This window comes from Salmo trutta, chromosome 30 (genome assembly GCF_901001165.1).
Source record: "Salmo trutta chromosome 30, fSalTru1.1, whole genome shotgun sequence".
NCBI lineage: Eukaryota > Metazoa > Chordata > Actinopteri > Salmoniformes > Salmonidae > Salmo > Salmo trutta.
The window spans coordinates 10,896,412-10,912,515 of NC_042986.1; the positions used below are offsets into that span (position 1 = coordinate 10,896,412).

The window sequence follows — 16,104 nt, forward strand, 5'->3', positions numbered from 1 at the left end:
AGAACCGGAAAATCCACAGGTACAGCAATAAAACAAGAGACATGATTCTCAGAGATTATTTTGAAAAGGTATTAATGAATATTTAAGTCTATTACTTCACCACCTTGTATTTGCAAATCTATTAGATGTTTATACATTTGACATCTGTTAGGTTACTTTATTTATTTTTGCAAATGACTTACCAGACCAATAAACTTTGGTTTGACTGAAATTACCACATGCCTATAGGACTGAAACTGCCCAGCAGATTTTGTTTTTTACACTGCTGCTACCCTGTTTATTATCTATGCATAGTTACTTTACCCCTACCTACATGTACAAATTACCTCGACTAACCCGTACATTGACTTGTTACCAGTACCCTCATTATTGTTGTGTTATTTTTTTTTTTTTTTACTTTTTTAAAACTTTAATTTCTTTAGTAACTATTTTCTTAACTCTATTTTCTTAAAACTGCATTGTTGGTTAAGGGCTTGTAAGTAAGCATTTCCCAGTAAGGTCTACACCTGTTGTATTCGGGGCATGTGACAAATAAAATGTGATTTGATTTTACATTAATCTGGGTTCCGAGCTAGGTATTTCATCTGCATTGTTGTTATCTCTCTGTGGCCAGAGCAAACTTATCTAACAAAAAGGAACTGTATGTAACCAGAAACAATAGACATGATTGAGTGCATTCCCCAATTGGGGTCGGGTTACAACGGCCACTTTAATAGAAGATATCTGTCGAAGGAGGTCTCCAAAGTTCTGCATTTGATCTTTATCAGTCTTTCAGAGCTTTTAAAAAGTGGTACGCCCAACATATGCTAATTTAAGCATCTTCTATTAAATGGTGCTAACAGGAAACACCCTAGAGCTCTGGTGACAGATGGCAATCCAACAGTGATTTGAACACTCAGGATAAAATTTCATATGTATTTAATCATTTATACAGTCCAAAGGTCAATTGATTATTAGAAATATCAAATTATAAAAGTTATAAATGCATATACATTGTAATGCCAACAAATGTTTACACATGTTTACAATTAATGAAACACGTATTTATTATAGTTTGAATCATTCATCAAGGTTATCATAGTTTAAAAAAAATATTAATTGGTAACACTAAGTTATGTTAAAGAACACATTAAAATGATTGACTAGTACGGCAATGTTGAGGAGAGTAAGCATTTCACTGTGCTGTATGCACGTGACCAATAAACTTTGATGTGAAGTTAACAAATGACATTGGAAAAAAAAGTGGAAAATTCCACATTGATGGTAGACAGACCACTACTGAACTTTGAAAAGCCCCATTTAATGTTATTAGCGTAACAAAGGAAGATATGCTAATGATAATCTTTTGGGCCAGCAATGTGTGCATGGGTGGGATCAATGTGAAACGACCTGAGAATGACTCTTCTTCTAAAGAATTTCCACACCAATGAGCTCCAGGGGAACTAGAGCCAATGGTTATAGAATGAAGTTACAATATTCATATATACAGTATATTGCTTGTTTATTATATTTAAGAATGTGTTAACAATATGACTGTTAGGATTATTATAATAGTCATAATATTATAATAATGATTATCTTATTATCATTAGCAGCAGCCAATTTTTGTTTTGGCAATCTTTACCATCATTAATATGTGTGATAGGTGTGTAAGTGCAATGCTGAATTGGTGGACCCTTTAAGATTATATTGACAAAACTTAAATCAGACCACCAACAGATTCCGTTGGGGGTGGGATCACATATGCTAATAAAGCAGACGTCCATCAGCAGTCCTCAACACAGTCCAGCCTATAAAAACAAAGCTTCTTTCTTCTGTGAGGAAAACACAGCCTGACTGATCAGCTCTTTGGGTTCAGAGAGCCAACAAGATTATTCTTTGATACTGAACTACCCTCTCAAAACTACACAACATCAACCAAATCCCAAAGGAATTGGTAGCAAACAGTCTTCAGACTAGATGATGTGTGGTTTAACTCAGGACAAGGTCCATATAAACAAGAACTAAACTCAAACATGCACATGAGTGGTCACTGTCCAGTCCACCACAAGTACAGTAATTTGATCCCCAGACCAGGACAGTTCTTTCCTCATTCTGAGCAGTGTGTGTTTGGTCAAGGTGTGAGTTGAGTTCCTTCTGAACTTTCCATGACACAGGCTGGAGGTTTCAGACATGTCTCTCTGTCCACTCTGCGCTTCTATACACCGAGCTGATTATCCATAAACCGTTGTTGTCTCCACGGGCATTTAGGATGTCACCGCAAACATTAGCTTTGTCCTTAGGTGACTGATCATAGATCAACTAAAGTTCATGAACTTATGAGTTCAAATGGTAAATATAAATATGACATATCATTGGGGTTGGGTTGCTGAACATTGAATATAATTTAAAAAAGGCGAGACCGATTCTTGATACTATAACTCTTCAACACAATACAATTCTCAAATACAATACCCTAATCTCTTTCAGGCCCTCATCTGACCATTGCATTTCCTTGTTCACTCAACCAACTGTGACTAACAGCATTCTACATCAAAAAGACAACAAGACCATTTCCTGGGTCTCAGAAATAAAGTGTTCAATGCAGAAGCATAGCACCCAGTTGGCCATAAAATAATGAGGGGAGGAGAAATGAGAAGGGGTCAATACATAGAATCTTTAAATATATATTTTTCTATTTTACCTTTATTTAACTAGGCAAGTCAGTTAAGAACAAATTCTTATTTTCAATGATGGCCTAGGAACAGTGGGTTAATTGCCTTGTTCAGGGGCAGAATGAGACATGAGGACAGAGAGACTCACATTTGGCTCATCTTCAGATGAAAACAACAGTGCAATATAAAATAAAATATTTGAACATTTTTAAAAAGGCATGGCTCTTGTCCTTTCTCACCCCCCCCCTGAACAGAGGGTCTATAGAAATTAAAAGGATGAAAAGGTTTCAAAAGGGGCCTAATGCTACCCATGCATGCAGGCCATGGACTTTAATGGTGTTTCTCCTAAAACGGAGAACAAAAGAGATTCTTCCTGTCGACCCATTAAGGACGGTGCTCAGTAAATATGCATCATAAGAGAAGAGCAATCACATTTCAATATTCATTCAATCATGGTATTGCTGCGGATTACTGATAGTATAAGACGTATTAACACTTATACTGTAGGCACACAAATAAAGCCTTAGTGTATTTATGAAACACCTCACAGCAGCCTTAAGTGTCTTATGATACAAATAATGTGGATTTTAACACTTGCTATAAGCTATCATTACCCATGTAATTATAACATTATTATAGCAAGTGTCTTATGATACAAATAATGTGGATTTTAACACTTGCTATAAGCTATCATTACCCATGTAATTATAACATTATTATAGCAAGTCGTTATACTGGGTCCACTTTCTGCTGTGTGATTGTGCATTTAAACCAGATAAAGCAAACGCAGCCTTTAAAACAAACACAGACATAGCAAAGAGTAGGAGCCCTAAACTGCCAGGAGACAATGGTCTATATCTGTGAAGATTTCCATCATGTTTTTTTTTTTTTTAGGATAATGCATGCATGAGCAAAGAAAATATTGCGCTTGCTCATGGCCATCTGTCCAAAGCAAAGGCATCTTTAAAATGGTAAATGTTCATTCGTTTGGATATGCAATAGGTTTTACTGTGAGAATATTGACAATATAAGTTTGAAGGATCATAGTACCTTTTCAACTATTTCTTCAGTATTGTTATACCACCAGCCATATGCCCATTCTTCATCAGTGTTGTTGCATATGTGAGAGTTCAGTGGATTGGACAGTGACATTGAAAGCAATGATCTAACCAGACAAAACTGTGATTGACTGTCCCTCCAAATCTAACTGAAAGTGCATACCGAAAACACAAAGCAACCTGCTGACAATGCAAAAATGAGCACAAAACAAAGCAGAAAACCACACAAATAGTATGTCTGACGAGAGAATAACAATTGATTGCAGGCGACAGTAACCAATAGCCAATTGATATAGAAACTGAGGAAATACAGCAAGCTAAAGAAAAACTTTTAAAAGATTAGAACATGCAAACATGCCTTTTTTTGGTAAAACAATGGCCTTTACATAGAAACACCTAATCACAATAGGTTTTTACGTTCACAGCTGGGCTATCTGCAACATCATCACATTCATCATAGGTAATTTCAAAATGGTATATCTAGACCGCAAGTCACAGCAAATTATATTGCTGAGTGTTTAAGAGCAGGAGATACTGTAGCATTCCTTTGTCCTTTAAAGGATTTTTATGGGCTTTGGCCAGCAACACTCCGGACCTCCCCATTGGCTAAAAATCATACTTATTTTCCAGTCCCCGAGGACTTATTTTTAAACACTGCTTTCATTCTTAAAGAAACAACAGCAAAATAGCCTGTCAATGTAATGCTTCCTGACAGCCCAGTATAAGACAAAAACAACACCACAAATACTAACGTTTTGAATGAATTTACACTACCCCCAGGCCTATTTTTAGAAGTTAGTGTTGTGGGTAGGCTATATCTTTACTTCATGAGTAAGAATATGGAATAAGTTATAGATATCAATATTTTCGATATGCTACTTTTTACTAAATGAATTGACTGAATCAAACACCGGAGTTGTTTTGTAAAGACATCAGACCTAAAAACATGAACAGCTGTAAAGTGAGCGGCTATCCCATTGTTTTGTCGCCGCTCATAATTCCAATATCTGAAATGTGACAGGGTGGTCTGAGAGCTGAATAGAGCAACATGATCAATCACCATGTATTTCTATTGTTAAAGAGGAACAAATGGCAGCCTACTAACCCTCACTGTTACTAAAACAAAATGTATCCGATAACAATCCCAATTCAAGTGATAAGACCCTGAAAGGTCTGGAATATAGCGGTTGTCATCCCTACCTGTAGTCTTTCTGCATGTTGGTTGTCAGGACTTTCAAACGAGTTGAAATCTGAAATAAGATGTCACAAATTCAATGGCCTTCATACTTTGACAAATAATTGCAATGCATCCAAAAAGACAATTAACTTGTACCACTAAGCACATTGTCCACTTGTCAAATGGAATGTCTAATCAAATACGTCTATATTTTGTATTTCAAACACATATTGTATTGAATGAGGAGCAAGATAAAAGCCTCCCATGTTGTGAAAAAATCTAAACTCACTTAAAATGTCAATAGTGTCAGGAGAAAAAGATGCTAGCATTGGAAAACAAATCCATATCAACTCTGAACTGATCAGTTAATTGCATTAAGGGAATTCAATGCCTTTTACTAATGGTACAGCAAATTGTGTGCAAACGATTCAAAGGTCAAAACATTTGCACACAAAAAAAGGGTAAGGTATTTAGATAGTGGAACATGACGGGACTTTATAGCTTTAAAAACAGATGTAAAAAGGAACCAAGAAAGAAATCCAAACCCTTTTTTAAAAGAACTCCAATGTTCTCGTCCACACTCTCCTAAATATGTATCACCATATTACTGACAGGAGTGAACCATAAGAGCAGAATATTCATTAAGTTTTATAATATTGGACCTTTTGACATTTTCACACTATTAAAAGGGGTCAGATACTACTGTTCTATGTTACAGAGGGAAGACTCCCCAGTATTTCACATCATCCATTCTCTCCATCACTTGGCCTTCTCTGTCTTAGTTCATGTCCAGAAGGAATGCATCACAAAATACGACTTCTTTAAGCAGCTGTGAGTGGAAATAGCTTTTCCTGGAGACATTTATGACCCCATTCAAAGGCCTGACATCTCAAACACAGGAAGGAAGGAACTCAGAAGTGCCATACAGTATCAAGATATCCATTTACACTTCCTGCTATATCTTTTTAACAAAGCCTCACAAAACACACCTTTATTCAAAACAGAAATGTAAGATTGTATAGATTTGTGAATGGACATGGTTTTACTTACACGCACGCACGTACACACCGTAAATAGGTTTGTGGATGTATAAATGCATGTGTGGATGCTTTTTATATTAGCCATTTCAAGTAACTCATCAAATGGCTGTGTCAAACTTTGATTAATTACACAAGGATTTACATATATAAAAAAGCTGGGAGAGAGAGCACTTAGCCCACCTCCTATGACGTCGCATGTAGAATGTGTTCGGGGGAAGCAGGCCCTCCTCAAGGGTGCTTGGGATTGGAACCCTGGAAGTCTCTGCTCTCTGCCTGATAATAGATCAAAGAGATGCATAAGAGAACAACTTTAGTTTTAAAACACTTTTCCCACATAGCAGCCAGTCACCCTAATGCATAATGGAATTTTACAAGGCCTCAGCAATTATGGCTTCAACCAATGGACTCTAGTAATAAAACACCACGTAAAAATCTCTTAAATGAAATAATTAACCCCACATTATAAAAAGGAAAAAAGATACACACTAGGGTGCATTATAATGTTGCTGTCTGATTATCACTCATATAGTCATAATACAAACTCCATTTTGTATAATACCTAATGAGTTCAAACATTTACAGGGATGAAAATAGACAAATGTTTATAGAAAAAAAAGAGGCATTGGTTCAGATCAATAGTTCAGAAGGATGATTTTAATGTTGGATACTTACTGACCCCCAAAGGCAATCTAGGGACATTACACCAGAGCGCTAGAGATGCTGGAGCGTTATGTCTGGTAGCCTCGGACACCCAGGCTTCACTGAAATGACGAGATGTCTGAATATAGAATGGTTAAAATAAGCATACATACAACTGTAAAAAATGTTCTGTTTACATGAGAAATCATATAGATCTCAATAAATAACCACAGTACGTTCCACAAATACTGGGACTTCACAGATACTACATCCACCCTCTATCGATCTCTAGATCCTTCAAAAAGGTACAATTATTTCCATTCTACAGAATCAAAGTGACATTCCACATATCCCATGACTCTTAAGATCTCATCCTCGTTGGAAGAGCAGTCGGAGCATCAGCCAGCTAATGATTTGCTCAGATTGTGTCCATCCACAGCCAGAGACAGCAGAGGGGTCACAGCTGAGCTTCTAAAGCCATTAGTGCTGAAATAAAAATCAATGGTCAACTGTGCCAGAGCGACTCCTTGGTAACGTCCCAAATGGCACCCTGTCCCCTATAGGGTGCAGTACTTTTGACCTGAGCCCTATGGTCCCTGGTCAAAAGTAGTGCACTACATTGGGAATACGGTGCCGTATGGGATGCAGCCCTTTTCAAGTGCAGCCTTCACTTCCCTACTAACACTAAGGACCTGAAGGCTGAATGTCAAACTGGCTCCAGGAGGATAATAGCAAACAACAAGCAGAAGAGGCATTCAATCAAATGTCTATTGACTATTGTAGATAGTAGTTTGTGCTTTGAAAACATAAATACCTTGACATATTTTCAATGATGAATCAAACCTGCAATATAACATACAGGAGGAAGACCTCATTCGGAAATTGAGGCACATAGATCATTCTTTATCAGGTGAATCGACACAGCATTGTACCAATACCAAATTGAAATGTACATGTTTACCATGACTCTTTGCCAAAGCCATGAAAGGCTGCAATTCCGTAAAGATACTAAGAACGTTAAGCAAATAGCTTGTGGACACTAGGAACATCTATTGACATAAATAATAGGTAACTGGAAAGCATAGAAGGTATTTTCTGTCTATAACTGTCTAGGTTTTTTGATGTAAGTTATCATTTTTAACTTTAATGTATTAATACTATTTCATGGTCAACGACAGGTTGGTAAAGCAGGAACATACACCAAGTACAATACATTTCAATTATCATTTCAAAATAATAGAAAAGTAGCACAGAAACACAAGCAGATATTGTTTTAATTTGTTTTTCTGAAATGCCCAGTTTCATGACACTTAAAGCAATGCATGGCCTTCGTGTTCATCGGAATTGAAAAGTTCATGATTGGGAAACATGTCAAAGATTAAAATAATCCGATTTTGACTAGGTTGTACCAAACATACTTCATTCAAGCCTGAAATTATGATTAACAACTAAATTCATCTAAGCATGACATGAGTCATCACTCTGTAACGGAACATTAGCTGCCATCTAATCATTTGTTATAAATATCTATTTGACCTGTTGCAGACCTTCAGTAATGATGGTCTAGTCAGTCTTGGAGGCTGTCCATGTTGTGTGTGTCTGACACTGAATAGAGGTTCTGTGTAGAGACTGAGAGTTGTTCTAGAACAGGCTGGTTCTGGGCAGTCACCACCAGAGGCAAGCTGTGGATGACCATTCCCTGGCTGCCTAAACTGATGCTAGGGACAATGAGACTACTGTCCTCACAGGTGGTAATGCTATTGTCCCCAACCCCATGCACCACTGTTATATGTGCCTGCTTGGCCAAGTCTTCTGAAGGGCCACCTTCGCTACACATCATGTCCGGGGGTGGGAACATGGAGGTGGCTGTGGTGACTAGGTTACCGTGGTTCCCGCCCTCCGTCACCACAGTAACCTCGGTGCCCCCCTCCTGGATAAGAGCGTTAAAGCCCTCCAGGTCTGAGCAGGTGGTGATGAAGGCCTGTGTGCTGTGAGCTGCTGAAGAGACCTGGGAGGTAATGGCTGTCTGCAGTAGGGCCTGATGCAGAGGGTTACTGCTGTCCTCTGAGGAGAGGTGTGTCAGCAGGACCGTCCCAGGCTCCAGACCAGCGCCCTCTGTTGGACCTCCTATATGCTGCATGGGCGTGAGGCTCAGGTTGACCTGCTGGATCATGGAGTTGACCACCATGTCCTGGTTCTCTGGGCTCAGGAGGACGGCGGAGGAACCCTTGGTGTGATGCGGGTGCTGCCCAATGTCCACACCCACCCCAGCCTGCAGGGGATGGAAGGAGCCCTCCTGACCCAAAGGGTGGGATACTATGATCTTAAGCTGGGCACTGCTGTAGGGGGCCAGGGGAGCTAGGGGGACATGGTGGAGGGGGAGCTGGGTGGTGTGGCTGTCCTGCCTGGGTAAAGGGCTCACAGTCACACTACTGGGCTGGGAGGTAATGGGCTGTAGCGTCAAGGAAAGAGTCTGCTCAGAGCCTGATTCCCGGTGCTGCTTCCTGTGGCTGCGCAGAGAGTCCTCCCTCACAAACGACGCCTCGCACAGGTCACAGCGGAAGGCCCGCGTCGCATCCAGCTTGGCCCGATACCGGGAGCTCACAGGCTTGGCAGGGTCCTCTCCGTTACCGACACTGGCTTTGCCTCCTTTCCCACCAACACCTGCACCCTTCTCAGGTTTGTCCGCATGGCACTTCTTCTTGTGGATGACCAGGTTGCTGCGCTGCTTGGTGGCGAAACTGCAGAAGTCACATTTGAAGGGTCGCTCTTCAGAGTGGATCCGCTCATGGACCTTGAGCGCCCCCTTGCTAGAGCAGGAGTAGATGCACTTGGAGCACTGGATGGGTTGAGTGGGCTGGTGCTCTCGCGAGTGCTGCCGCAGGGCTGTCTTATTGGTGCACTGGAAGTCACAGTCAGGGCAGGGAAAAGAGTTGGACGTGCCGTGTTTTATCTGGACGTGGGATTTCAGGTTGCCCTTCATGGCACAGCGGTACTCACAGAAGTCACACTTATAAGGCTTCTCACCCGAGTGGATGCGGATGTGCCTCTTCAGGTCAGAGTTGATCTTGAACTTTGCTTCACACTGAGTGCACTGGAAAGGTGCATCCCCTAAAGTAGAGGATTATATATCTTTATAGAACACCCAACAACAACAAAAACTTGACTCGAAACGTACGTTTGTCAGACTATTCAGAAGTTAAAAGTGGTCTTATACCGAAATGAGTCCATGTCCCATATTTTAATCCCAAATGAATGGGAAACAATGTAGACCATTTAATAACCAGATATCAGAACCAGACTTATAACTTGTGAACACCAATTCCATGCTTCAGTGTACTAATCAACCCAAGTAGTGAAGGGAAAGCAGACCCACCAGTGTGTGAGCGGAGGTGTACGGTGAGCTGGCTGGAGTTGCGGCTGGCGTAGGGGCAGATCTGGCACTTGAAGGGCCTCTCGTCATAGTGGATACGGAGGTGTTTCTTCAGACTGCTGCTGTCGGCCGCAGCGTAGGAACAGTACTTGCACTTGTGAGGCTTCTCCCCCGTGTGGGATCGGAGGTGCATGTTCAGCTTGTCCCTCCGGCTGAACCGCTTTTGGCACAGCTCACATTCAAATGGCTTCTCACCTGGACACAGACACGCACATATACACAAGCACACACACACACAGGTGGATTGGAGGATACATTTATGTCACGACTGCAATACATACTAGGATGAGCGTAAATACAATTTGAATTATGATCTAATAATACTGGTATTGTTACATACCAGTATGAGTTTTGAGATGCCGCTCCATGTCTTTTTGACCGTACTGTGTCTTGAATGAGCAACCTAGGGGCAAAGGAATAAATTATGCATTTGATTAGAAAATTGATTGATTCATGCAGCCTGAATATAATAGTGTTGTTTGAACCACATTTCAAGGCCACTTCACTGTAGAATTAAGTTGTGTAAAAGTCAGCTATCAAAAAAAAGTAATTGTGACCCAGAAAATAACTAATTGGTTGCAACTGACCAGCAGATAATGTGCTTCCTCCCTAGCAGCAGTATGGAAGCAATGTGTCAGAAGAGTAATAAACGAGGAAAGAGGGAGTGAGCTACCAACCTGAGAAACAGCAGCTGCGTCTCTTTGAAGTCAGGGCAGGTTTTATTTTTTTGGAAGGTGTTTTTGGGGCTTTGGTCAGGATCTTTTTGACACCTCTCATAACACACGTCTGGTAGGCTTCCTCAAAAAACTCTGTGCTGGAATCTGGGGGCAAAGGGAGGATATTCTGACTGTAAAGGATACATTTCCAGACAACTGAGTTACCAAATAACAAAGGACTGTTTTTTTAAAACTTGAAAACATATAGACTATTCATTGTTCCAACAGTATAATAAAAGGAGTCTGGGGTAGCATGTTCAAACAAGATCGTGTAGGGAGAGACATCTTATGGTCTTACCTGTAAGAGTGGGTGCGGAGTTAGATGCTGATATGTTAGAGGAGGGTATATGACAGCCATTTTGCTTGTGGGCCAGAAAGACCTCAAAGTTATTGTACTGCTGCTTACAGAAGCCACAGATGTGGATATCTGGGCTCACTTCCACAAGTACATGGTTCCCTCCTGTTGATGAGGGGGAAAAATGGGATAAAACCCAGCTTTTATTCAAGACCATGATGATTATTGACAACCATAGCCTACCCTGCAATACCAAGACTAATCCTACCTTTGAGTAGGGACTATTTGAATGTAGGCCTACTTTGCAACTTGTAAACATAGCTAGCCATATTTTCATATAATTGCTAACAACAGACTGCTAAATGATACTAAAGGCATTGGACCTTTTTTTGTAGCACAAATATTTAAATGAATAATTTGACTACCAAGTGGACTTTGTTTTGAACATTTGTTATGAGTTCTTACCCCCTCCGTTGAATGATGCCATTTTAACGCTAATATAGCTGGATATCAATTCAGTTTAGGGCTCCCCTAACGTAGGCTACCGACTTGGGACGGGCGCCTCGAAACGAATCCATTCAACATAAGTATACAATACAACAAGCGCCTTTGAAATAGCAAAAGTTTATTATCTACTGACTTTTAGCTCTGAACTCTCTACTGGCAACATTGTTGCAACCATTTTACGACAGGCTCCCTTCACTTTTCGGCAGTACACACTTTTCCTCCAGGGGAATTTATTTTTCATTTTCATTTGAGCGCATTACTGCCATCTAATGACTCGGAGGTCTCAGTTCCCAGCATCCGCCACATACTTGACTCGTAACCAAGGGCCTTATTCTAATGAAATCCAAAATCTTTGAATTGCTTTGTAAAAAAAAATCCAAACAAAAATAGGATCCAAACAAACAAATGTCAGAGAGGAAGAGGTGAAGCGAGAGGGTTTAGCTCCCAAAATGAATTATTAAGCTATTTATGAGTTTTTGTATGGGGACAATGAGTGTCGAATTTAGTCAAGATAAAAAATGTATTGCTATTTTGATACAACTTATTTGATAGAAGTTTCATAATGCTTAGGTTGTTACGAGTGTACTGATATAAATTCTTTAATTTAGCCCAAATTACTACCTCTTCCCCTACTGTATTTATTTATTTTATTTATTTTGCTCCTTTGCACCATATTATTTATATTTTAACTTTTAACTTTCTTCAAACTACAAATCTACCATTCCAGTGTTTTTCTTGCCATACTTTATTTACTTTGCCACCATGGCATTTTTTTGCCTTTACCTCCCTTATCTCACATCATTTGCTCACATTGTATATAGTCTTATTTTTTTCTACTGCATCATTGATTGTATGTTGTTTTACTCCATGTGTAACTCTGTGTTTTTGTATGTTGTCGAACTGCTTTGCTTTATCTTGGCCAGGTCGCAATTGTAAATGAGAACTTGTTCTCAACTTGCCTACCTGGTTAAATAAAGGTGAAATAAAAAATTAAATAAATAAATATAAGTGTGATGCATGTGACATCCTGGCAACTTTGAGAAAAAAACACATTATATTGTAGTTGTACCAGTTGAAATTCGAGAGGCTAACGCAGCATCTCACTCACCGTTGAATACACGCGGTTGACATAAACAAACATTTAAAAAAATTATGAAATGTATCCACAAATCCAAAGAGAGGAATAAGCAGGATCTTAATGTGAAATGTCAGCCTATTCCTCTCTGTTAATCTGCAGATGGTGTTCTTTTTGACAGGTGAGTGATCAAAACGGTAACTTTACATTTACTACATGTTGTTTATTTACCGCCTAGGGCCTAGGCTTAGATCAGGGGTGGGCAAACTTTTTTGAGATAGGGCCACATCGGGATTTAGAAATTTAAGGACCACACATTTTATGGGTTTGTCAAAATCAATTTGTGGGCCAGAAAAAGGGCAGTTATTTGAAGATATATGGCCATTATAATTTATACATACTTTCTATCTAGTTGTAGAAACCAATGAGTTGCCTGTGTTATTTTAACCCCAAATAATATTTTTTATAATATTATTTTTATATTCTAATCATAATTTAAAAAAAAAATCTTCTCAAACATCACCTGGCCTCCCTAGTGGCACATCGGTCTAAGGCATTGCATCGCAGTGCTAGAGATGTCACTACAGATCCAGGTTCGATCCCGGGCTGTGTCGCAGCCAGCCGCGACCAGGAGACCCATGAGGTGGCACACAATTGTCCAAGCATCGTCCGGGTTAGGGGATGGTTTGGCCGGCTGGGATGTCCTTGTCCCATTGCACTCTAGTGACTCCTTGTGGCGGATGGGCGCATGCACGCTAACTTCGGTCGCCAGCTGTACAGTGTTTCCTCCGACACATTGGTGCGGCTGGCTTCCGTGTTAAGTGAGCAGTGTGTCAAGAAGCAGTGCGGCTTGGCAGGGTTGTGTTTCGGAGGACACGTGGCTTTTGACCTTCGTAGTCCACGTTCAGCTCCTTGGTCTTGCTGACACTGAAGGAGAGGTTGTTCTCCTGGAACCACCACACTGCCAGGTCTCTGACCTCCTCCCTGTGAGCTGTCTCGTCGTCGGTGATCAGGCCCACCACCATCGTGTGTTATATGCAAACTTAATGATGGTGTTGGAGTAGAACATATTCCAGTCTGTGCTAGCGAAACAGTCCTGTAGCTTAGCATCCGCTTCATCGGACCACTTCTGTATTGAGTGCGTCACTGGTACTTCCTGTGTGAGCAGGGATCAGGAGGATAGAGTTATGGTCAGATTTGCCAAATGGACGGCGAGGGAGAGTTTTGTATGTGTCTTTGTGTGTGGAGCAAAGGTGACCGAGAGTTTTTTTCTCCTCTAGTTGTGCAGGTGACATGCTGGTAGAAATGAGCTCAAACGGATTTATTTCATTTTTATCTTTGCTAAAAGACATGTATCTGTAAAGTGTAGGCTATGTATGCAACAACTGCTGCTGCTAAAATGGTTTATGCATGTATGGGTTATCTAATTAATACTGCATGTATGGGTTATCGAATCTTTCTCATTGGTCAATTTTGTTTTCCCAGATGTGGATAGCGAAAAGCCATGATCTACAGCTGATGGGTAAGCAAAGGCCAGGGTTCTGAAGATTTGACTCTCCTGTTTACTTTTCTTCCCTCTGAACAACAAGTTCCTAATCTTCACTTCTCTCCCCAGCAGTGTTTGTGTGATATGTCTTTCAGTCATATGTTGTTGACTATTATGGATGGTAGTAGCAGTTTGAACCAAACCTGGCTGATGCGACCCACATGGTACAAAGCGAGATTGACTCAAAATCCGAGCGCCGTACTAGGTAGGCTAATGAGTGAAAGGTTCAGTGCCGACCCGTCATGCAGAACCCCACCTGTTATGAGCCCCACCTGTTTAGCTTGTTGTTTTGTTGTTGTTGCCTGTTTTGCATGTTATTTTGGCATTACTATGTGTCACATATCAGTTTGCAAACCATGTACAAAAAATATAATTGAGTTAATAAAGCAGTATAAAAACATGGTCTCTTTTTTGCTTTCTTGAGTATGTAGGTGTTTCAGACTAGCGCTGTGCTTTCTGTGGTGGTGGGGCAGTCAGCGGAAAATACAGAGCGTACGGGTTGGTAATGTTCTCTAGTTGCACCGTGATTGGCTCAGTGTTCTGTCACTCATGGGGACACTACATCACCGCAAAATCTATGGGGATCTGTGGCCATAGATTTACATTAGAAGCGCCCATCCAAGAAGGCTCAAGGTCATTGGCTACAGATAAAATGACGTCAATTTACTTTGTATCTACCGTAGCTTTGATTGGACTGATCATGTCAACGGCATACTTTCAAAATCTTAGCTAGCAAGCTAGACAAGCAGTCGTCATCATGAATCAAGTCGACAATCTACTGGCAAATTCTTTTCAATTCTTGTCATATGAAGAGAAATTATAGATAAAAGGTATTGGTGCTCATCGGCCATTGGACATAAACATTACACAACAATTTGGAAATCGCAAATTCAACAATGAGTGGTTTGGAAGGAATCAGTGGCTAACTGCAAGTGTTGCATAGCAATCACTAGCCTGCTATTCAATGGAGTCGATTTGTGGTCCAAGTCTGGGTTTAAGGGTCCCTTTTCCAAGCTTAAAAGGATAAACAATCACATGCAACACCATGGGCCAGAAAAAGTTGAATACATTGGCAATGCTGTCAATCAAGTATGACTTCTGCCGAGTTCAAGACAACTGGGAACTCTGAAGAATACGAGCTCCGACTGGGAAAATACATTTTGAACAGTCATCCAACTCAGAATTCCAAGTCGGGAACTCGGGCCTCTTTCTAAAGCTTCGGCCTGAAGATCACTGACGTCATGATTTGACCTTGTTTTTTTCAGAATTCCCAGTTGTCTTGAAAGCACCATAAATCCAGAGAATGCCAGACAAAATATGAGTACCACAAAATTTGCCCACAAGATGGACTGCCGCACCACCTTCCTATTCAAGTGATTATGGCACAACAAGGTGAGCCCAAAAATGTATTGAATGTTGCTGCATAAATTATGTAATACGCCAGTGAGATATGTATAGTGTAGCTATGAAAGTAATACCAAGTGTATATGGTGTAGTAAGCTGTTAGTAGCCCATGTGCTTCACCCTAATAATTTCATCCCTTTCCAACTTATAACTTAGCCTACTGTTCTGACTTGGTGGTGCACATGTAGCCTAGAGCCTGTTTTCGAGAAATGTCATTATCAAATATAATAAGCGCTTTAATTGTCTGCTTATATTCCCCCTTTCATTATCCTACAGTTCTGACTTGGTGTACTTGGAGAATACTGTAAGAGTGGTCCATGTTCTGAATTCTGTAAATGTATATTTCAAATGTGCTGAACAAATAGTTATTGATTACGTCCGTCTTAGCTCGCTAATTAATGTCTTAATCAAAATGACGGATTGCCTCTTATCCGCTCATCGTTCCCTTATGCCACATTTGTTTAAGCAAGTCAGCCATATCAGCTATGTTTAAAAAAGGCTGAACTAACTGCTGAACTGAACTAAATGAGGCTGAACTAATTGTTTTGCTGACAGACGGG

At 40.3% G+C, this 16,104-nt stretch overlaps 1 protein-coding gene across 1 annotated transcript; it reads right to left on the reverse strand.

Moving 5' to 3' along the window:
- Positions 1 to 7,694: 7,694 nt before the first annotated feature.
- Positions 7,695 to 11,739, reverse strand: zfp64 (zinc finger protein 64 homolog (mouse)). The gene is made up of 6 exons (XM_029722700.1): positions 11,478 to 11,739; positions 11,016 to 11,177; positions 10,679 to 10,822; positions 10,342 to 10,404; positions 9,945 to 10,196; positions 7,695 to 9,679 (listed from the first exon to the last, which is right to left on the reverse strand). Exons 1-6 carry the CDS (start codon positions 11,497 to 11,499, stop codon positions 8,136 to 8,138), a joined length of 2,187 nt encoding a protein of 728 aa, XP_029578560.1. The 5' UTR covers positions 11,500 to 11,739; the 3' UTR covers positions 7,695 to 8,135.
- Between the last annotated feature and the right edge of the window lie 4,365 nt (positions 11,740 to 16,104).